The sequence below is a fragment of the Culex quinquefasciatus genome, chromosome 3 (genome assembly GCF_015732765.1).
Source record: "Culex quinquefasciatus strain JHB chromosome 3, VPISU_Cqui_1.0_pri_paternal, whole genome shotgun sequence".
NCBI lineage: Eukaryota > Metazoa > Arthropoda > Insecta > Diptera > Culicidae > Culex > Culex quinquefasciatus.
In genome coordinates, this window is record NC_051863.1 from 12,553,965 (window position 1) to 12,578,851 (window position 24,887).

Genomic DNA, 24,887 nt, shown 5'->3' on the forward strand with positions numbered 1-24,887 from the left:
AAAACAAAACCCACAGATGTGTACGTCTGGCACGAAAGGGACACACTCTTTGTTTACAAACACACTACGGCCCTGTTGCGTTTTGTGAATTTGTTTGTAAAATGCTATCATTCTAAATCATTCTTAGCAAAACAATGTAAATGGAACGATGTGCCAGTGAATGTTCACATCTTGGTTCACATAAATATTATTATGGCAATGCATAAATACGTCACATTATTTTTTTTACAAATCTGCCAACACTGGCCAAAACGAACACATGGCTGCAGGAATGTAAACGCTGGCACTTTGCGCAAAGACGGCTCGAGAACTGTCACTTTTTCGGTTCTCTTCGTTTTGCTGATGAAATGTGCATGGTGGATTTGGCCAGCCATCGTAATCTGGAATTTACCCGGTAAATATTACGCGTCGAGTGTTTGCTGCCGGTGAATCAGTTTGCGGCCCGTCCCCTCAACCAGCTGGAAGTGAAACCTTGTGGAGTTTAGTTTGGCACCGTTCGGTGAGTGAGTGTGACGATGGATGACATTACGGCGGCGGATTTGCACCGGCTGCCGGAGACCATCAACTTCCCGGCGGAAGAGGAGAAGGTCCTCAAGTACTGGAAGGACGAGAAGGTGTTCGAGGCGTGCCTGAAGCAGTCCAAGGGGAAGCCGAGGTGAGTTTTTTTGTTCCATTGTAATTGTAATTTGTAATTTATTTGTTGTTGTTGTTTGTGGGACAGTTTCGGGTCGGGTGAGATTCCGAGGGTTTCACGGACTTAGAATGGCGGCTTGTTTCAGGATCGATTCTTTTGTTAAAAGTCAAAGTATTGTTCAGTGATTGGTATTATTCCGATTATTCTTTTTGTTTGTAGTCAAAAACAAGGAATATTCGTCTAACTTTTGGGGAAAAAATCATTCCCCGATTCAAGTTAATTTTGACGTAGGACTACGCCTTATTATAAGCTGCTGGCGTACATTCCTTTCCAAAAAACTTGGTCCGAATTATTTTTGCATTAGCCTTATAATATTAGGCTGGTACAAATATTTTTAAAAGTTTTTGTCACCCCCTTCAAAATTGGCCCGAAAAATCAGGGGGCAAAAAAAATATTTTTACAATAAACTTCAAAATTTCAATGAAAATTCAAGTGCAACCAACTGAAATCAAATTAAAATACATTCTCCTGCGTTTAAAATCATTTTTAGCATGTTTGGGTTTATTAAAAAATCTTAAGATATTTTGAAAATTTTCGATGCAAAATCTTTTTTTTCGATACAATTTCTGTTTTTGTCAGATCTTAGATTTTTTGAAAACTAATGATTTCAAAACAACTGAACTAGTGTAAAATGCATTTTAAAACACTTTTTTCATTTAAATGTGAAGACTATGGCTTGTTATTTAAATTTTTATATTTTTTTATTTTTTTGCCCCCCCCCCCTTGACCGCGGCCAGGGCCGAGGGACAAAAACTTTTTTAAATATTTGCATCGGCCTTAGGGATCGTTAAATAAGGATTAAACTGCTCATTTAATTTGATGCTTTTTTATCCATCCCGTGTCTTGAGAGGTCATTTTGAGCAACTTTTGTTCTATGAATGTCTTTACTAGAAGTCTTTTTTTGCTCACCTTGTGGCATATACGGGCAGCGAATGACCGAAAGGTTAAAGCTGCCGGAAATAAATTAATTACCACCACCACCTGTGACTTATTTTTTCATTTTTGGGTAATTTATAGCAAATTTTACACCCCCTACTTTTCCACTGAACTCTCTTACGTAACGTAACAAATTTTTCTTACCATTTGATCACTAATTTCCATCAACTTGCTATTTTGCATTTGCAAAACTACAATTTTCATTTACTATATTTGCCATTTGTGATGTTTCCATAGTTCACAGCAGTTCTTTTTTAAAGTAATGCTTTTTGTTTGTATTTATCGCTAAAAATGGAATTATTAATTCTTAATTGCAACAGATTGCATTGCAAAATAAAAGGATAGAAAATTGTTTAGCACATAAAAAAACTTCACACTAAATATGGCTTAAAATTTTAAAGTTGTAGGTCAAACACACAACCAACAATGACCTCCAAAAATTGATATATTTCAATCATAGCTTGAAAATGATAAAAAGGGGGTTTCATAGCTAAAACAAGCTACAATTTTTTTACAATTCCCCAGGAAACTCCATACTTTTTCTGTCATTCTCGAACGACGAAACGGCCTACTTTTCTCTACCAAAAAATCCGAATAGAAAATGAATACAGTCGACTCTCTGGCTGTCGATCTTCTAGATATCAATATTGCTCCAGCTGTCAATATTTTTTTCAGTCCCTTCAAGTAGCATGCTTTGAACTTTCATTCTATAATTTGATACCTCCCGCACTCGACGGTCCCTCCAATATCGACAACGAGAGAGTCCATTGTAACATTCAATAACAGTGCTGAAATGTTCTACTGACACTGAAATTGGCGCTGAAAAGTTGAACTTTTTTTTTAATTGTAAAAAATGAGTTTTTTTTCCAACACTTGTCGTATTTACCCAACTCGCCAAACCTAAAAACCTGCCAAACATACGAAAATTTCCCCTATTTGGGATTTTCAAACTCAAAACGAAAAAAAAAATCTGCACTAGAAAAACTTTGAAAAAACTTCAATAACTTAAAAAACTTCAAAAATTTACAAAACGTCAAAAAATTCAAAAACTTAAAAAACTTTTTCAAACTCAAAACGAAAAATTAAAAAAAATATAAACTAGAAAGCATATTAAAAACAAAAATCACTTAAAACCTTTGCAAACTTTTGAAAAAAACTTCAAAAACTTTAAAAACTTTAAAAACTTTAAAAACTTCAAAAACTTTAAAAACTTTAAAAACTTTAAAAACTTTAAAAACTTTAAAAACTTTAAAAACTTTAAAAACTTTAAAAACTTTAAAAACTTTAAAACTTTAAAACTTTAAAACTTTAAAAACTTTAAAACTTTAAAACTTTAAAACTTTAAAACTTTAAAAACTTTAAAAACTTTAAAAACTTTAAAAACTTTAAAAACTTTAAAAACTTTAAAAACTTTAAAAACTTTAAAAACTTTAAAAACTTTAAAAACTTTAAAAACATTAAAAACTTTAAAAACTTTAAAAACTTTAAAAATTTTAAAAACTTTAAAAACTTTAAAAACTTTAAAAACTTTAAAAACTTTAAAAACTTTAAAAACTTAAATGACTTTAAAAATCTTAACCCACCGGCAGTCGCGTACGTGTACGTTGTAAACACTTCGTAACACGCGACTTCCCGTAGGTTATTAACCTTTGAGCTTAAAAATCTAAAAAAACTTAAAAATCTTGAAAAAACGCTAAAAACTTAATCAAGTTTAAAATTTTAAGAAACTTAAAAACTAAAAAAAAAAACAAACATAAAAACGACCTTAAAACTTACTTAAAAAACTTAAACAAATAAAAAAAAAACTTTAAAACATAAAAAAAACTTAAAAAATAAACAACTTTGAAAACTTAGAAAAAAAAGTTTAAAAAACTCAGAAACTTAAAAAAATGAAGAAAGCAAATTAGAAAACCAAAAAATTACCAAAGAAAAAAAAACACAAAATATACAAAAAACTAAAGATTTAAGAAAATAAAAAAATACTCAAAATACTAATATTTTAAGCAAAAAAAAAAAAAAAAACTCAAAAAAATAATCAACAGTGGTGTAGGGGTAAGCGTGGTTGCCTCTCACCCAGTCGGCCTGGGTTCGAGCCCAGAAGCCCCTCGGTTGCATAACTCGAGACGTGCTTTGTCTGATCACGCCTTCTGTCGGACGGGAAAGTAAATATTGGCCCCGGTCTAACCTAGAGGTGTTAGGTCCAGGTCGACTCACGATCCAAAGGTCGTCAGTTCGAACCCCGGGGTGGATGGAAGCTTCGGTGTAAAAAGAGGTTTTTTATTTAATTACGTAACAATCGATTGAAACTCTCCCTTCTTCCCCTTCCAGGTACACCTTCTACGATGGTCCGCCGTTCGCGACCGGGCTGCCCCACTACGGCCACATCCTGGCCGGGACGGTCAAGGACATCGTGACGCGGTACGCCCACCAGCAGGGTTACCACGTGGAGCGTCGCTTCGGCTGGGACTGCCACGGGCTGCCGGTCGAGTACGAGATCGACAAGACGCTGAACATCCGCGGGCCGGAGGACGTCGCCCGGGTGGGCATCAAGGCGTACAACGGGGAGTGCCGGAAGATTGTGATGCGGTACGCGAACGAGTGGGAGGAGATCATTGGGCGGATGGGTCGGTGGATCGACTTTAAGAACGACTACAAGACGCTGTATCCGTGGTACATGGAGTCGATCTGGTGGGTGTTTAAGCAGCTGTACGTGAAGGGGCTGGTTTATCAGGGGGTGAAGGTGATGCCGTACTCGACGGCGTGTACGACGGCGCTGAGTAACTTTGAGTCCGGGCAGAACTATAAGGAGGTGACGGATCCGGCGGTGTTTGTTTCGTTTCCGATTGTGGGGGATAAGGACGGGGCGGCGTTGGTTGGGTGGACGACGACGCCGTGGACGCTGCCGTCGAATATGGCGTGCTGCGTGCATCCGGATCTTGGGTACGCCAAGGTGAAGGAGCTGAAGACGGGGAAGGTTTACGTGATGATGGAGTGCCGCATTGAGTCGATGCTGAAGGGGCCGGAGAATTACGAGATTTTGGAACGGTTTGCGGGAAGCAAGCTGGCTGGGGTGAAGTATGAGCCGCTGTTTGATTACTTCCGCAAGTATGAGCAGGTCGCGTTCCGGGTGTTGGTTGATGGGTACGTTACGGAGGATTCCGGTACGGGAGTTGTTCACCAGGCGCCGTACTTTGGAGAGGACGATTACCGCGTTTGTTTGGCGAATGGCGTTATTACGCGGGATCAGGAGATTGTTTGTCCGGTTGATCCGAGTGGCAAGTTTGTCGATCCGGTGAGCGATTTCCAGGGTCAGTACGTGAAGGATGCGGACAAGAACATCATTAAGATGTTGAAGGAGAAGGGTCGGCTGGTGCTGGTGAGTCAGGTGAAGCACAACTATCCGTTCTGCTGGCGGTCGGATACGCCGTTGATTTACCGTGCCGTTCCGTCGTGGTTCGTGCGGGTCGAGCACATGACCAAGCAGCTGCTGGCGTGCAGTTCGCAGACTTACTGGGTTCCGGAGTACGTCAAGGAGAAGCGGTTCGGAAATTGGCTTCGTGACGCCCGCGACTGGGCTATCAGCCGTAACCGGTACTGGGGAACTCCGATCCCGCTGTGGATGTCCGCCGACGGGCAGGAACTGGTCTGCATCGGCAGCATCGAGGAGCTCGAGCGGCTGTCCGGCGTCAAGGTGGAAGATCTGCACCGCGAAAGCATCGATCACATCGAAATTCCGTCGGCCGTGCCGGGAAATCCCCCGCTGAAGCGCATTTCCGAGGTGTTTGACTGCTGGTTCGAGTCCGGCTCGATGCCGTTCGCCCAGAATCACTACCCGTTCGAGAACGCCGCCGACTTCCTGTCCAACAACTTCCCGGCGGACTTCATCGCCGAGGGCATCGATCAGACGCGCGGTTGGTTCTACACGCTGCTCGTCATTTCGACGGCCCTGTTCAACAAGCCGCCGTTCAAGAACCTGAACTGCACCGGACTGGTGCTGGCCGCCGACGGGCAGAAGATGAGCAAGCGCAAGAAGAACTACCCGGACCCGATGGAGGTGGTGCACAAGTACGGGGCGGACGCGCTGCGGCTGTACCTCATCAATTCGCCGGTCGTGCGCGCGGAAAACTTGCGGTGAGTTTGATATCTTGAGCGTTTCTTTATTAGGGCATCTGCAGCGCTGGGGTGCAAATCAAACGAATACCGAGATCAAATTTGCCACCTTGAAAAACTCCGTCATTCCCACCGCTAGAGTTGCAAATTTGCCACCGAAACAACCCCAATGCGGGGGGCGTTTACCTTCAAAATCAATAATTATGCGTTGATTCATGCCTAGAAATGCTAAAAAACATCTTCTTTTCTGATACCCAACAAGTACCAACCGGGAGCAATGTTTTGAATGCGTGTTTCGGAGATTTGTGGATGTCTGCTCTGGGTGGTGAGAGCAAACATGAACAAAATTCAATAATTCAGATATTCATAAATTCAAAAATAAACAATTCAGAGATCCAAAAATTCTAAAATTAAAAAGTTTAATAAAAATTTAAAATTTCAGTGATTCAAAGTGTCAAAAATTCTAAAAATTGAAAAAATTCAAAAATTTAAAAATTAAAATTTGATTAAAATTGAAAATGAAAAAAAAAACAAAAAATTTGAAATTAAAAAAAAAATTAAGAGTTCCAAAAATTTTAAGATCAAAAATTTAATATAAAAATTCAAAAATTCAGTAACTTAAAATGTAAAAAATGCAAAAAAATAAAAATTCGTAAATTAAAAAAAAATTAAAAGAATTTAAAAATTTAAAAGAATTTTAAAATCCAGAAATTTAAAATAAAAATTCAAAATTTTAGTATTACACAATATCAAATATTCTAAAAATCACAAATTTGAAAATTTAAAAATTCAAAGCAACTTAAATAATCAAAAATTTAGAAAAAATCAATTATTCAAAAGTTTAAATTGCAGATTAAGAAAATCAAAAATTTAGAAACTCAAAAATTCAGATATTTAGAAACTTCAAAATAAAAAATTTAGGGATCCAAAAATCAAAATTCCAAATCCAGAATTTCAAAAATAAAAGAATTAAAATATTTAAAAAAATTAAAAGAATTAAAAAAACTCAGAGTTCTAAAATAAAAATAAAAAAAATCAAAAATTTAAAAATTAGTTCTAAACTTCAAAAATAAAAAAAAATCAAAAAACTAAAAAAATCTGAAATTCAAAAACCTAAATTAAAATTAAAAAAAATAAATTTAGAAACAAAAAAAAATAAAAATTTAAATATTCAAAAATCAAAAAATTCCGAAAATTATAAATTTATAATAAAAATTCAAAAATTTAGTGATTAAAAATGTCAAAAATGCAAAAATATAAAAAATAAAATTCATAAATTTATAAATTCAAAAGAATTAAAAAATTCAGATATTTCCTTGGGCATGAGTAAGGACCTCGACGCCGTTAGCAATGTTGGCTTTAAAATAAAATTTCGTGATAATATCACTTCCCCCCAGCCAACATTTTTGCCATGCGAAGCGGGCCTCGACGCTGTGTCTAGGTTTAATTCCTAGCTAGGAGCCATCAGTGTCTTAAGAGGTGGTCCCAAGGCCGAGTAGGAGTTCATGAAGCAAATTAGTCGTCTCCCACCCCTTTTAAATTGAAAAATGAACTCTGAAACCAGCGCTTACTCACAACAGAAACAGAGGCCTCTTCTAGGCATTGTAGGATAGAATAGATTTTGAAATTTATTTTTAAAAAAATATTATTACGTAGCATTTTGATATGTCAAAATTTCCATAGAGTCTCGGTCAATCAATAGTGCGATGATATCGGACAAAATTCGTTAATCTGTTGAACTAACGGTTTTCGGATTATGGTTGTATCGACCATTGTTGCGAATCGAGGGTCTACTGGAGCCTTGACGATCAAATGGAGCCTAACATTTCAAAAGGGCGCATGGGTTTTGTGAACAGGAGTGTGTCTCCTTCACTCAAATGACAGTTTACATAAGGTATAATAGAGATGCACTCTTGTTTGCAAAGTTCTATGCCCTAATGAAATGAATGGCATGAAATAGTCGTCTTAATTACTAGTGTTCAACTTATGAACTGTTCATTTATGTTTATTGGTTTTTGGAAGCGGCAAGACTGGTTTAAAAACAAGATCCTTTACCTTATTTGGCGTTATAATAAAACATTCGGGGATTTGAGATTAAATTTACTTTCAGACAGTTTAGTTTAGGTTGTTGATTAAAGTTAGATAGTTTTCCGTAGATGAATAATTGGACTTAAATGATTAGTTGATTTGAACGAAGTGTAACATTTCATTGGCAGATCTGTTTCTAGTTGTAATGTACGACAAGACTATTGACGGGCGTGACAGGTCGGCAGTTAGTTTTCATCTTTTTTTTCTCTAGTATTTTTTATATCCTTTAAATTTGGAATACATCATAGGTTTCTTTTGTATAGATCTCCGATTAGTTACATTTTCTTATTTAATTAACTAATAATTTAATTTATTCCGGGCCTTCTTACTTTGAATCACAATTTCAGATTTTCTTTATTCAGTGTTAAACTTAGATTACCGTAACTGCTCAAATCATCCAAGTTCTTACTACTCACATCAACACTAATTTTCTTTCACCTCCCCCCTCCCGATCCCCTATATCTTCCGGTGGTGTTCATTTGGTATGCAATACTAGTTCGGCCACTACCCTTTTTTCCACAAGAAACCGGACTTGGACTGACTTGAGGCCGCGTCCCCCACCTTGCTCCGTAAAACGAAAACGAAACGAAAACGAAGAATTAAAAAATTCAGATATTTAAAAATTTAAAATAAAAATTCAAATTTAGTTATTCAAGATGTCAAAAATTCTATGAATCAAAAATTTAAAAATTCAAGAATTCAAAAAGTTGAAACATTTAAAAAAATCAAATTTAAAAAATCTAAGCTTTTAAAATTCAAAATTTCAAACAATCAAAATTCATAACTCCCAAAAATGAATTTCAAAATGGCCACGATCTCAACATTTGAATAAAAAAGTGTTTTAAAGTGCATTTACACCTGCCAAGTTGTTTTGCAATCATTAGTTTTCAAAATATTAAAGTATTAAAGAGATTTTTTTTTCGCCGAAATAAAAACTTTCTGCGGTGCTGTACATTGGAATTCTACAAAAAATGATAATGTTTTTGATCGATCCCAGACATGCTAAATATGATTTTAAATGCAGAAAAATGCATTTCTAATTGTTTTCAGTTGGTTGCCTTCTATTTCCTTAAAAATAGTGAAGTTTTATGGAAACAATTTTTTTGCCCCCTGATTTTTCGATCCGATTTTGAAGGGAGGGGTACATAAACCTTAAAAATATTTGCAACAGCCTAAAATAAAATAAAAAGATTTTTTTAATTTTGTAGTTATTTTTAATTTTGTAGTTATTTCATTTTTTTTAGAAAATTAAATAGTTCAATAATTAAAAAAACTTTAATCTTTTAGAATTTTAATATTCAGAAATTTTTTTTTTAAATTTTGTAATTATTTAAATCTTTTGAAATTTTGTAATCATTTTCTTTTTTTAATTTTGTATTTTTTTTTTATTTTAAATAAGGCATAAAATATAAAAATTGTATAAAAATTTTACTAACGAGCCATGGTTTCAACATTTTAATGAAAAAAAAATGGTGTAAAATGCATTATACACCTGTCCAGTCGTTTTGCCATCATTAATTTCCAAAATATATAAGTATTGACGAAAATTTTATTTTTTTCGAAAAAAAAAATTTCATTGGAATTTCATAAAAAAATTCAAAACATTTTTAAACAAGCCCAAACATGCTGAATATGATTATCAATGCAGAAAATGCATTTTACATTTTTTTTCAGTTGATTAGACTACTATTTTCATGAAAATTTTAAAGTTTTTTGGAATTTTATTTTTTTTGTCCCCTGATTTTTCAGACCAACTTTGAAGTGGGGGGCGACATAAACATAAAAATATTTGCAACGGCGTAAAAATCTAAATAATAAATAGCTACAATTTTTAAAATACAACAATATTTTTTATTTTTTTTCCTTGCTTAATTCGATTTTCCGTGCATGATTCCATTTGATGCGGTAGAAAACAGGCTAAATTCCGGGTAGCAAAATGAAATCCCGAAGAACTGAGAGGGAACTTGCTACCGCGACAGGTACCGCGGTGGGGTTGACGTCGGGTGCAAATATGATTTGCCACCAGCGCTGGAGATGCACTTAGAAGTCGTTGTTAATAATGCTGTCTCTTTTCAGCTTCAAGGAGGACGGCGTCAAGGACATCATCAAGGACGTGTTTCTGCCGTGGTTCAACGCGTTCCGCTTCCTGCTGCAGAACATTGATCGGTTCGAGAAGGAGGACAAGGTTGTTTATCGGTACGATGCGGCTCGTCACGCCAGCAAGCGCTCGACGAACGTGATGGACGTGTGGATTACGTCCTTCAAGGAGTCGCTGCTGGAGTTTGTGGCGAAGGAGATGAAGGCGTACCATCTGTACACGGTCGTGCCGCGGTTGACCAAGTTCATCGACCAGCTGACCAACTGGTACGTGCGCATGAACCGGAAGCGCATCAAGGGCGAGTTTGGCGTGGAGGATTGCTACCACGCGCTGGACACGCTGTACGACGTGCTGATGGCGATGGTGCAGATGATGGCGCCGTTTACGCCCTACCTGACGGAGTTTATGTTCCAGCGGTTGCGCTTGTTAAACGTGGAGAAGATCGAGGGTAGTGTGCACTTCCAGATGATGCCTACTTCAAATAGGAAGTACATCAATCTGCCGATTGAGCGTGCCGTTTCCCGGATGCAGGCCGTCGTCGAGTTGGGCCGCGTCATGCGCGATCGTAGAACCGTCCCCATCAAGTACCCGTTGACGGAAGTCATCGTCATCCACCAGAGCAAGGAATATCTGGACGACATCAAGTCCCTCGAGAACTTTATCCTTGGCGAGCTGAACGTGCGCAGCATCACACTCAGTTCGGACAAGCAAAAGTACGGCGTCAAGCTGCGTGCCGAACCGGACCACAAAGTCCTTGGAATGCGCCTCAAGAACGGCTTCAAGCAGGTCATCCAAGCGGTAAAAGCCCTCACGGACGCCCAAATCGCCGAACAGCTCAAGGCGGGCTTCTTCACCGTGCTCGGCCATCGCATCGAGCTGAACGAACTTCGCCTCATCTACCAGTTTGACGAGCAACAGGCCGGCGGCCAAAACTACGAAGCGCACAGCGACAACGACGTGCTCGTCCTGCTCGACATGACTCCCAACGAGGAACTCATGAAGGAGGGCGTCGCTCGCGAAATCATCAACCGCATCCAAAAGCTCAAAAAGAAGGCCAAACTCATCCCAACCGATCCGGTGCTCATCTACTACACCGTCAGCAAGCCCGGTGAGATCAAGAGCGTCGCCGAAAGCCATCAGGAGTTCATCGTCAACACCGTCAAGTCTCCCTTCTTACCGTACAGCCCCGAAGCCGCCGCCAAGCGCGTCCTCATCGAAGAATCCCAAGAGCTCAAAGGCATCCAACTGAACCTCGTAATCTGCTCCCCGGAAGACCGCCCCATCCCGGCCTCTCCCTGGCTTAACCTCATCCTAGACGACAAAATCACCCCGCGCTACCAGCAAACCCCCTCCCGCTCCGCCACCATCCTCCTCATCTCCCCCTCCAACCAGCAGCTCACCCTCGAACGTCTGCACCAGGAAATCCACACCCTGTTCGGCCTCAACGACCAGACCTACAACATCCTAACCGACGACGGAAAACCCCTGTCCACCGTAAACGCCGCCGCCCTCAACCAGCGAACCCTGTTCATCACGCGTGGAACGACCCTGCCGCCAACTCCCGGAGGGTGGAAGCCACCGAAGGCGCCGCTCAGCGCGTTCCGCAACGTCGAGTACAAGGGAGCGAAAACGACGCTGCTCGAGGAGAACCCCGTCGGAGTGAGGCTGGACGTGGCCCGCGTCGTGCAGAGCGTGCTGCCCGACATTAAGAACTTGAAGTTGAAGTGAAAAAAGTGCGTTACGTTTTTGAATTTGCATGGCGATGAATTTGATTCAATACACACATAACAGTGAATTTTTGTGCTTTGTTGAAATAAAATTTCTAGCTTTAGTCCCTGTCCTTGTGTGAAGCAAGAAAGAAAAAGGGCGTGTTTCATTTTTATCTGAAAATGTTCTTTTTAAAAAAGTGTTTTCCTAAATCGACACCAAAAATCGCTACCAAAAAATTAATAAATCAAAATCCTGAATGCGCCTGCAAATAGGCTATCGAAGTCGTGGCTGCCTCTAGAGTTCTAGACTCGAGTCTTTGATCCTGCCACGGATTCAATAGCCTACTTGTAGGCGCAATTCAGAGATGTGTGGCAGTCCCACAGTTGACTACATTTTATCACAGTTGATTATCTGCTTTTCTTTCTCCTTTATTTAAATATTTTTTATTGTGATTGTAGGCAAAAATAAACTGAATAGTTAAGGGGGTGACATTGAGCCACAATGATTTTAGAAGCAAGACTTTTTCATTTTTCAAAACAATATTTTAGGAGTCGAACTAAGATTTCAAGGAATGGAAAAACTCACAAAAATATTACAAAAAACAAGAAAAGGTTGTTTTTCTAAATGATTATTTAAAAATAAAATAAAAACCTTAAAAAAATTGGAAGTGGAACTTATTTTGGAAGAACTGCTCGTGTTTAAAAGAATGGAAATCTTCTCAAAACATTGTTCGGAAATTATTTCAATTATTAAAAAAAACAAATGATCATTACTAAGAGGATGGATAAACTTAAAGAAAAAAATCAGATTTGTTTGCAAGAAAATTTTTTTGAAATATTTTTAAGAAGTTAATAATTATAATTATTTGTTCCATTTTTTCACATTTGACCTTTAGTCCTTTCGACGTTTTATCCAGTCGACCTCTTTCGACTTTTTTTTTTAATTCGACCTTATGTCTTTCGACCTTGTGTCGTACATCCTTCCAAAATATAGCCTAACATTTGAAAAAGTCTTATGAAAACTTGAAATGTTATTTTGACGGTGTCTGGACCAAAAAGCCTATATCTGAAAATATTTTGAACGGATTCCTCGGACAATTTTACCTTAAATATCAAAAATAAGTTCATTACCAGGATTTCAAGATAAGGGAGCGTTCTTTTATTACGTAAAGCAGTGGGGGGTGGGGGTTTGGAGGCCATGTTTTGCTCCATACCAATTTTTTAAAATTTGCATGGAAATTTTGTTACGAGGGGGGGAGGGGGCTAAAAATCCGATTTTTTTCGTTACGTAATAAAAGAACGCTCCCTAAGATTTTTTGAAAATAAAATCTGGGGTTTCCGAAGCACCGCGCACAGAAATTCGAATGCTCGAAACCTAATTTAGTTTTTACACCGTGACGTCATTTGACAGCTCGTGTGTACTGTTACATGGTCTTCGTCGATTGTCGACGACGACCGCATCAAACTGTGCTAAGTCCATGTAAACAGTGCACTTCTTTCTAACCTCCAAATCGAGTCGGCGTAAAACCTAATTAGAACGTTTTCGAATTAAAAAGCACTCAAGCGTCAAAACCTGCAATTGTCAAATTAATGCTGACGTTTTAACACCATTGTTCGAAAATTTCCGGACACGTGGTTTTAAGCTTTTGACAGCTGTCAGTCCTTTCAATTGGTGAATTTGGATTCGCTCATTCGAATGCAGTCTTATTCACGTTAGTGAATCCGCACTGTTTTATGTGATAATGATGAATTTTGATGAGATTCACATTTCACATCATAAAAAGAGGAACAGAGAAACCTCTTTTCACGAGGTGGCGTTACGCTTTTTGTGGGATCACTACACGCGTTTTGCCTTCCTCACCTCAATGAGGAAAGGCTATAAAATCACTCGAAAAATAAACTTCTTTATTTGACCTCGTAGACCCACCTTCGCGTATACCTATCGACTCAGAATCAAATTCTGAACAAATGTCTGTGCGTGTGTCTGGATGTGAGTCCGTGCACCGAAAAATATGCACACGATTATCTCCGGATTGGCTGAACCGATTTCAACCGTTTTGGTCTCATTCGATCCGTCTTGGGGTCCCACAAGACCCTAGTTAATATTATGAAGTTTAGTAAAGTACTTCAAAAGTTATGCTAAAAAAACGATTTCGAATAAAGTCCGGAAGATTGTAAAAAGGGTGGTTTTTGTAAGAAAACCCGTCATGTTATACATTTTTAAAAAGGTATTTAAAAGACCTTTCCAACGAGCCCAAGACGTTGAAGATCTGAAAATCCTATCAATAGTTCTAAGCACTTAAGTGTATGCACTTTTTGAAGGCCGGATCTCAAATATTTTGATGAAAAGGTTGTCCGGATCCACCATGCGACCTGTTTTGGTGTAGGTAATCAAAAGATCTTTCCAATGAGCCTAAAACGTTGAAGATCTGACAACCCTATCAAAAGTTATAACCACTTAAGTGTTATTTATACATTTTTTTAGGCCGGATCTCAGATATTTTGATAAAAATAAGTCTTATTTATACTCTTTTTTGAGGCTCTGTAGTGTATTAACTTTATGAATGTAAGGAAGGCACCACCCACCTAAAGGTTGATTAAGAAACGTTTTTTTATATATATTTATTAGGGTGTTTCATCCAAACAAAAAAGTTCTCAGAATACGGCAAACCGGGGTTCCCCTTGTAGAGGATACCCATAGGGACTCTCATGCCAAATATCAGCCCATTTGGTTGAGAATTGGCCTGTCCCCAGCGGTTCAAAGTTTACATGTAAATTACTATGGGATTTTTACGCTTTTTGTTCAATCGTTCCTACAGGTCTGGGGACAACATGGATTCACTCGGAATAAAGACAGGTGTGTAGGGGATGGTCCAAGGAACAAATTCCAGAAGGAATTAGGGTTGTCCATTCTGTCCCCAAGGTGCGCATTGGATCGACGTCCGGTGTCTCCAGAATCAACGATTCACCCTTCAAATGTACGCATTGTCCTTAGTATGCTATGACAGCTAGCTGAAAATTACGACGCCCTATGTCGGACGGTGAACACGTGGAGAATCATCGATTGCATTATTATTACAAAATCATCATATTACGTTATTTGGAATAGTTCAAATTGTTACAGGAACATCAAAAATTATAATTTTATTACTTTAAAGTATGTTTCTGAGCCAAAACTTGAGTGAATGCTTTGCCACGTGTTCACCGTCCGACAAAGGGCGTCGTAATTTTCAGCTAGCTGTCATAGCATACTAAGGACAATGCGTACATTTGAAGGGTGAATCGTTGATTCAGGAGACACCGGACGTCGATCCAATGCGCACCTTGGGGACAGAATGGACAACCCTAATTCCTTCTGGAATTTGTTCCTTGGACCATCCCCTACACACCTGTCTTTATTCCGAGTGAATCCATGTTGTCCCCAGACCTGTAGGAACGATTGAACAAAAAGCGTAAAATCCCATAGTAATTTACATGTAAACTTTGAACCGCTGGGGACAGGCCAATTCTCAACCAAATGGGCTGATATTTGGCATGAGAGTCCCTATGGGTATCCTCTACAAGGGGAACCCCGGTTTGCCGTATTCTGAGAACTTTTTTGTTTGGATGAAACACCCTAATATTTATATTATTAAGTACTCAGATAACTCGAAAATTTCAGTGATGACCTATAATTTTGGAATAATCCTCACGGTCATTATAAACGGTCGTCGACAGACCTAGGGGTTCCCAATTGGAGTAAAATAGTTTAACTTATAGAAAAATCATGGATTTAAATTTTGATTTCAAATCACTTCTCCGACATTAGGAATAATTGTTTGAACATGCTCACAAATTTTTTATTCAGTCGGAAAAATATTATTTTTCTTAAAAAAAAGTTTCATTTTTAACCACATGATAAACCCTAATCCTGGCTCAATGCCACCATCATGCGACCGCGTGCTCTGTTTGATTGTCAACAAAGCTGCAGCTGGATGGTGAGACGAAGTGAGAGAGGGAGAGGTTTTGACATTTTTATACCCACATCTGGCCCGCCGTCTATTTCGTCGGTCGTTGAGCCGCCGGTCGTTTCCAACAACCGAGTCCAGCAAGGAACTGATCGTACAATAAAATTGTCCGAGGAATCCGCTTTTTGGTCTAGACACTGTCAAAATGGCATTTTAGGTTTTCATAAGACTTTTTCAAATATTAGGCTAGATTTTGGAAACTCCAAACTTTTTTTGTTGAAAGTCGAACTTATCATCTTTCATTTGCACCCAAGACAGCTTAAATGAGTTAAAATGGAGCGAAGCTCTAATTTTTTGTTATAAAATTGGGTTTTTTTTTGAAAATTGACGATTGACCAGTTTTTGGACCACCCTGACACGTAACCCTAATGGCCAAAAAAAAAAAATAGGGGTCTACTTATTTCAGCCAGGCAACATCCAGTCCAATTTTGAGCCAAGCCGAAGATTTTTTTTATCTTCAACTTTCTAATGGATCTTTCATATGTAAAAATAAATAAAAAAGATAGAATAAAAAATAGGAAAAAATATAATTTATGTTTGGCCCAGTTAAAAAAATGTATATTATGGATGATTGATGTTTTGATGGTTTTATTGAAACTCACAAGGCAAAAAAGTGAAATTCAACAGAACTGATGGAAATCTTAGCTTCTTGGCACATTGGATCCAATAGGACCTTTCTCCCTATTTAACAATTCATCAACTGCTTGGCCCTTTTTCCTGCTTCCAAATTAAGTTTAATTGGTACCGGCGAAGTGAGCTCACCGGAAACGAACTATGCAATATTCGCTCAGATGTGTAAAACGACACTTGTGCAATGTTCATTATTTGTTGGTACAAAGTATACATATACTCAACCTCACCCTCCGCCCAAGTCGCCCATCATTCTTCCGTCGAGTTGTGATGCTGAGAACAATTTTCATGACCTGGCCGTCGCGGGTGGCGGTGGGTGTGTGAGCGCGCACGAGTCAGCGAGATAAAAGTGAAAAATTATTCGGTTTCCAGTTACAGACGGTTGAAATATGTACATGAACAAAATATGGAAAGGAAGGGAAAAAACAGGAAATTGTTTCAACCTGCAGTGTTGAAGAAATCTGCATTTATGAGGTTATTTACGATCTTTATCAATAATAATGTAACCTCGTATTCAAAAATCTATTTATAAACCAATTTTGAAGTCTTCAAAAAGCCTTGAACTGGAAAACTCTTAAATTTTCAGAAAATGTTTTAGAGGAATTCAAAACCAGCTAAAATGCAAAAAATGAACATTTGTTTATAGAATCCTTTTTTTAATTCTGGATATGTTTCAAATGAATTTTAGTAATATTTCGATTAAATTTTATTTAGTTTAAAAAAATTGAAGAAACAGGATCAAGAACTCTTATGCTGATTTAGTGAAAATGTTTTTTTTTTTAATTTTGTTTCAAAGGATGTTTACAAAGAATATTGAAAATATCTTTTCACTGTTCAGTACAGAAAGGCTGCGCACGTTGCAAAAGTATGGGTTATTTTTTATATCATGTTTAACTTTTATTTTCTTTTACTTGAACTAATTTTGGATTAATAAAACTTCAAAATCGCGCTTTGATTTTTAAATAGTCATAACTTTATTTGGCTCTTATGAAAGTATAGATTCTTAAATAAAATTCAAAACTAGTTTTACTTTTTATTTGTCTTCAATTTGCTAGGATACCTAATTTTTACACTTGTTTTTAGGTATTTCAGCGAATATTGAACAAAATTTTCATCCTTTTGTAATAATTGGAAAAATGTAAAAAGTCACAATTCAATAAATCCACAAAAATCGCAAAAAGTTTGTTAATATTTGAAGCTACTTCATGAGCACAGAAAATAATTTTGTGGAAACCTTGTTTTGAGTTATTTTCAATTAATTTTCACTGAACTGCGTAACTTCTTTATATTAAAAGGAAAATCATAGTTGAGAAGAGGTCAGCTCATTCAAAAAGTTACTCGTGATTTTTAATTTTTGAAATAACTTTAATTTAAAAAGAGCAGAAACTAACTTAAAGAGTATTTTTTACATTGAAAATCGAACCAATAGTTTCAGAGATATTGCGAGTTGAAATATGGGCTTATTAGGTGACACTGAGAAAAAACTAGCCGATCAGGAATGTTAATAAAAATGGAAATTATACCTTGTTCTTCACAAAATATGTTATAATTGCAAAAAAAATCTTGAAATGCCGATAACTAAAACTGAAAAAATAATTGTGCAGTGCAATGTGCACCTAATCATGTTTTTTAAATTATGTTTGACACATTTGTTGTTTTTTTTTCAAAAAATCACCAATTTTTCAAGACATTAATTTTCACATTAATTAAAAATGGCATTCTAATAAAACATTTTTGAAAAGCTGACGATATTCCGGAAACAGTTGGTCCAAATTTAAGAGTTAAAAATTGAAAATGTTGCGAAATCTCCTGATATTTCAAATAAAAGTATTTTAAAAAAAGTTAAAATTTGGTCTATAATATGAATGAGGATTTTTTTTAATATTTATAGACAATTTCAAAAACAAATTCCTGATTTAAAATATGCTATTATACTCAATAATTTGCTCAGCCTTTCTAAAATATATTTTTCAAAGCTGTTCTTCTTTATTTTATTTTAAATCTCTAAAATCTTAAAAATCGCAAATTTATGCCAAAAGGAGCTATAACTTCAAAATGGTATAATTTAGAGCGTCCAAATTTCCGTCCCGGGAAAACATTTCACGGGAATTCCCTGAAAAAAATATTTTCCGTTTCCCGGGAAATTTGTAAATTTTCCTAACTTCTTGGCAATTTTTTTTTAATTTTCAAAAAAAAAAAACAAAATGAAAACACTCAATTTTATTTGATTTAATTCAATTTCATGTTCTTATAACTTATCAGTTCGTCTGAAAATTTAGTTTCTGATTTGATTTCTGAAGCTTTTAAAATTGGGATCTTGTTTATTCGTAAAGCAATAAAAATTAATTCTTTTTGCCGAAGTCATTATTTAAGCTGAATCATTAAAAAACTACTTCGTATTGTATAGAAAGTGTACAAAAAATGCAAACAAATCTAGCTTCAAATATTTAAAAACTTTGAGTTGTGATTTCATAAAAGATATATTTTTAGTGAAAAGGCAGATTTAAGGTGAATTCAATGCGTAAGATTTGTTATGCAAAGAAAGATCAGTCAACAAATCCATCTTTCTTCATGATTTTTTTTCATCTCAATATTATTCTTTATCATGTTCTCTCAAACTGTTCACAACTCCATAATTAATTGCAATTTTATTGTTTTGAAGCATGGATTCACTCGCTATTCAAACACTGTGATTAGAAAAATAATACTGCACAAAAAATACTAATGATTATTTTTTTTACAACACTGTTGTACGAATTGCAAGCCTATAAATTTAGAATATTTATATATTTTGTTGAATTTTTTTTTCTGCGAGCGGTTTAGGCATTAATCGACCCTCGCACTAATTTTGATCATTGAATTGCTATTTTATACTATTTTATTGGAGAATATAGATCAGAACAATTTTCGATAAATTTAATTTTTTTTTTTAGAATTGATTGTTTGTTTATTTGATCAATTTTCCTTGGACAGGAAAAGCCACTAGAATGCTGGCATAAAAACCTGCTTCTTTTCGGTTAAAAAAATACAATAAATAAATACAATTATAAAGTAAATAATGAACTGCGGCTGAAGACAGAACTCCATCGGTGGAATCCTTTACAGGAGTTCGGAACTGGCTGTTACGGGCTGGAAAGAAAAAAAAAGAAAAAACGAACCTACGAGATGAATGTGGCAAATGAAAATATAGAATGGACAACTGTATCGTAACAATAAAAGAAACATGAAGTAATAGTTATAAAATATTGTTTAACTTAAAATGTCAATGGATTTAATAAGTTTCTCAACTATTTCAGGTTGAGCTAGATACAATTTCAAACGATCTTTGAAAATGCTTAGGGATGAACATAAGCCAAATTTATTAAAAAAGAAATTGAAGTAATTAGCACCTTTGAAGGTTATACTACGTTCACCAGACAAAGTGGAAACATTTGGACGTTTAAGCAGATTATGATTTCTTGTACCATGTTGGTGAGAAGAAAGTTCGAATTTTGTATATGAGTTTGGTTTGATAAACTTTTATATATAAAAGAACAAACTTGAATAATGTAAATTCCTCTGACAGGCATAATGTTTTTCTCTTTAGTATATAGATCAACGGTATGACTTCTTAGTGGAAGATTGAAAATCGATTTAAGAAATTTGTTTTGTACTATTTGAAGTTTATTTAGAAGATAATCGTAAGTATTCCCCCAGACGGCAGTTAAGTAAGACAGTAAAGAGTTGAATAAAGAATGATAGATCAGAATAAGAACATTTCTTGGAAGCTTATGCTTTATTTTAAAAACAATACCGGTTATTTTATTAAGTTTTAGAATTAACGAGTTAACATGTGAAGACCAATTAAGCCTGCTGTCCAAAAGAATACCCAAATATTTAAATTCAGATACAATATCAATATCTGGAAACTCAATTTTAGTTTGAATTAATGGGTTAGGTGTAGAAAGGCTGGAATTTTTGATATTGATGGTATTTGTTTTATTAATGTTCAATGTAAGTTTATTTATTCTAAAATATTCAGAAACAATCAAAAGGTCATGTTTCAAATTTAAATCATTTACAGAATTTAGTCTACTGTTATAAAATAAAGAAGAATCGTCGGCAAATAATCTAAGATCCCCTTTAAGAGGTAAACGAGAAAAGTCATTAAGATAAATAATAAAAAAACAAAGGACCAAGTACAGAACCTTGAGGGACTCCAACATCAATTAAATTCATTAAACTACTTATTCCATTAAAACAAACAAATTGAGAACGATTTGTAAGATAACTTTTGAACAAGTCTAAAGCAACACCGTGAATACCTGCAAATTTAAGTTTTTCAAACAAAATACGTCTATCTACCGTGTCGAACGCTTTGGACAAGTCCAAAAACAGTCCCAACACGTCGTCACGATTATCAAGATCATGTTGAATTTTATTAACAAGATCAACAACAGCATTAAAAGTTGATGATCTTTCCATAAATCCATATTGCTGATGGCAGAAAAAAAATATTACTATTTAAAAAGGTAGTTAAACGGTTGAATAATAATTTTTCGAAAACTTTGTTTATTGCAGAGAGCACAGAAATAGGTCTATAGTTGTTGAATGAGGAAGTGGAACCAGATTTATGAATTGGGGTCACTTTCGCAACTTTTAGTTTGTCAGGGTAAACACCAAGGATAATACATAAATTAAAAATTTCAGCAAGGACAGGAGAAATGATATGATTTATTTTTTTTAATGTAAAAGCATTAATATGATCATTACCGCAAGCAGTGTTATTTTTAAGTGAATTGATAATGTCAAAGATTTCAGTTTGACTAATGGGTGTAAGAAAGAAAGTAGAATTAGGACGTTTTAAAGTTTTGAATTTATTGATATTGTCATTAGGAAAGGAAGGAATTTTGTTTGCCATTTTTTCTGCAATAGAGGAAAAATAATTGTTGAATTCATTAGATATTAATTGAGCATTATTTATTTTTTCATCATTTCCAAAAGCATCAGTAATAAGCATTTCGGTTGGAAGTTTGGAATGAATTTTCCGTCCAAGAATATCATTAATGTTTTTCCAAGTATCTTTCGCATTAGTAGCGTTAGCAAATTTATTAGTGTAATATTGAGTCTATAATGTGTTTGAGTAAGTGCGAATTTTGTTAGTTAAATCATGAATTTTTGAATCAATTTCGGAAGTACTTTTACCTGCAGCAAAGAGCTTATTTCTTTTTTTGCGCAAATTTTTTGAAGAATTTAATAATGTTTTGAGACCGTCCGAAAACCATGGACAAATTTGTTTAGATTTCGATTTTAATTCAGTTATAATGGTACTTTCCTGAATAGATTTAGTTAAAGTAGAAATAAAATAGTTGTAAAATTCATTGGGATCATCAAAATTTCCCATATAAACAGGATTAAATCTCATTTCAAGTAACTGTTCTAAACGGACATAGTTGGTTTGATGTTTGTATGAAATTTTAGCTGATGTTGAAATGGGAGTAATGTCGAATAAAGATAAGATAAAATTATGATCACTGTCAGGATTAGTTATAGTATCGTTTGTAACAGTAAAATCATCGGTATGATTAAAAGCAACATGGTCTAAAATGGAACTGCTGGAAGGTCTGGTTATGTTGGTGTTGGTTAAGAGAAATCCATATGACGTCAAGATGTTAAGGTAATCAACCTGGAATTCCCGGCATTTCCCGGGAAATTTGTTAAAAATTTCCCGTTTCCCGGGAATTCTGTAACCCCGGGAAATTGGACGCTCTAGTATAATTTATCAAAATAAAAATAAATAAATAAATAAATAAAGTTTTTTTTTGTTAGTGAATTCGATTTTGCTTTCAAATGATTGTGATCATGTTTTTTGTCGAGAGTTTCGATTAGGGCGTCTAATTTTCCCGGGTTTTGAATTTCCCGGGAAACGGGAAAAATATTTTTTGAATCCCGGGAAATCCCGGGATCCCGGAAAAAGTTTGCAGCAGTCATAATATCTATGTTTTCATTATATTTGATACGTTTTTCTAGCTTAAATCTTAGAATTAGCTCAAAACTGTTGATGGTGATAAGCTACACTTCAATCTGAACAAGGACAGCAGTCTTTAGATAGTTTAAAACACATTAAAAAATGTGTTCTTTGATGTGCTTTGGAATTTAGTTGAACCAGAATTCTGAATGAATTTCTTTTATTTTTTTATTTATATAATATAACATTTATATAATAAAAAAGCTTATACAATTTCATTGAAAGTGTCTAAAACAACAAGAAATAAAAGTATACCAGACAATGTCACACTTTGGATAAGTTTAGAATTTTATGTTTTATATTTAAAAACATATTTAAAAAAAATATCTTTAAGTCACTACCAATCAACTACCAACTGGGGATAATCGGGACTGCAGTCTGAATAGGTACAGGAGATTTTAGAGCAATAAATTTGGAAATTGGTGTACTAATTGTTTTGATCTGTTCCTGTTGTAATCGAAATCAATCAAAACAATCAGAACATTATTCAAAAACAAATCAGCCTAAACAACTGTCTTAATTCGTTACTTTTGTCCTGATTTGCTCCAGATGCAGGTTTATGATGAAAAGTTAAATAATTTTTAAATAAATAAAATTTAGTTGAAAATATCTAAGGCGCAAAGCATTTTGCGGATATGTAAACAAAAATTTAAACAATTGGGTACTAAAGTCCTATTTCAATTTTTATGTACAACGGTAAAAAACACGATTAAAAACCATTTCTGATCACTTTTTTTTCATTTTAATGCAAAATTTTTTTTTGACAAGACAACATTTTTTCGATGGATCAACTATGGTCCCCTTGGAACGAGCTGTCAAGTAGGAGCTTTTCTGTCAAGAAGGACCGCGAGGTTAATTTTTCAAAATTGATTTAAAAATCTATTTTAAACTCTTTGTGCTCGTACAAAGGGTCATTGTACTCAGAAAAATAAGCTTTATCGCTGTAAACAATAATATAAGCAATCTAAGCTTCATTTTAGGACCCAATTTTCTCTGCCAAATTAATGTTGTTATATATGCCGAATATAAATTTCAATGCTTTAAAATGCTTATCGATTACTAATTTCCACAACCAAATCTGAATTTCTGGACCAAAATTTGAAAAAAAAAACGAAGTTGACTTTATAGCTGTCGGCCACCTTTTCTAGTACCAACCACTAGTGTCTACTTTTTATACCTGGGCTCCTAAGTGTATGAAAGTATGGACTTCGCCGAATACCCATAATTACACATAGAATTTTAGAGCGCCCGCCGCGGGATTCGAACCGGACCGGACCAAAATTTGATATGTTTTCAATTTCGGGAATTCCCGGAACAAAATATGAAAAATCCCGGGATTCGAGAATTCCCGGTTTTGGAAAAATCCCGGGATTTTTGTCCCGGGAATTCCCGGGATGGACGCACTAGTTTCGATATTTTACAAAAAAAGCATTTTTTTTTTTAAATCCAAAAATATCTCCTTAACCAGATCAATGGCTCAAAAGAAGTTTTTATTAGTCCCCTAAATATATTAGAAAATCCAGAATTAAAAATTACTTTTAGTCATAAAAAGTTATATAAAAATGGGATTATTTTCCGTGTGCCTATTTCTGTTGAACATAACCTACAATTTTGCCGCAGATGCCAAATTAGAGCGTCCGATTTCCCGGGGTTACAAAAATCCCGGGAAACGGGACATTTTCAACAAACTTCCCGGGAAATCGGGGGAATTCTCGGGAAATTTTAAATTTATCGAAAATTGTTCAGATCTTGGTTCTGATTAATATTTTTCCCCAAAATTGTTTAAAATAGATCGTGAACACCGTGTAAAAGAAGTGTCAAACTAAAAGTTACCCCGTTTGTTTGACAACAGTTGGTGTCAAACCATCGGGGTTTGAGTGTATCGCAATTTTTGTTAAACAAGTCCCAGGTGTGAAAGCTTCAGAAATTAATATTACCTTAAATATACCTTGATTTTGAAATTTCAGACGAACTGAAAAGTTCAATAACAACAGTTAATTGAATTGAATAAAATAGAATTAAGTTTTTTCATTATTATTTTTTGCAAATTAAAAAAAATGCCAAGAAGTTAGGAAAATGTATACTTCTGCTTGAATTTTAAGAATTCCCGGGAAATTTACGAATATTTTTTTTTCGGGAAATTCCGGGAATTCCCGGGATTTTTTTTCCCGGGACGGGAAATTGGTCACTCTAAATTTTGTGCGGCCAACCCCCTAGCTTGTATGGAGACTTGTATGGAAAAACTAATGATGTAAATTTAGTTCTTTTGACAGTAGGGTATTTCACCGGTTTCACGATTTCCGTGAAACTTTGCTATCCGAGGTCCATTTTTCGACATTTCGTGACGGAGGGGCGGTACGACCCCTTTCATTTTCCGGGTTTTTTACAGAAACACGTTTTTCAGTTATTTGTAGCTCGAAACCGTGAAGCGATTTTAGTTAGGTGTCAAAGCGACTTTTGTGTGAAATCATATTTAATAGTTAAATATAATTTTCCTTGGGAATATACCACTTTTTTCATCCAAGAACAACTTTCGACCACATCAGAGCGCGCGGTAACAAGAGAGAGAGAGAGCGCGACTAAAGCAATGAGTTCACGCGGATATATC

General features: G+C 35.6%; 1 protein-coding gene across 1 annotated transcript; it reads left to right on the forward strand.

Moving 5' to 3' along the window:
- The first annotated feature begins 266 nt into the window (after window positions 1-266).
- Window positions 267-11,784, forward strand: LOC6049885 (isoleucine--tRNA ligase, cytoplasmic). Its single transcript, XM_038261844.1, has 3 exons — window positions 267-655; window positions 3,959-5,761; window positions 9,905-11,784. The coding sequence occupies exons 1-3, from the start codon at window positions 516-518 to the stop codon at window positions 11,652-11,654; spliced, it is 3,693 nt and encodes a 1,230-aa protein (XP_038117772.1). The 5' UTR covers window positions 267-515; the 3' UTR covers window positions 11,655-11,784.
- Window positions 11,785-24,887: the final 13,103 nt, after the last annotated feature.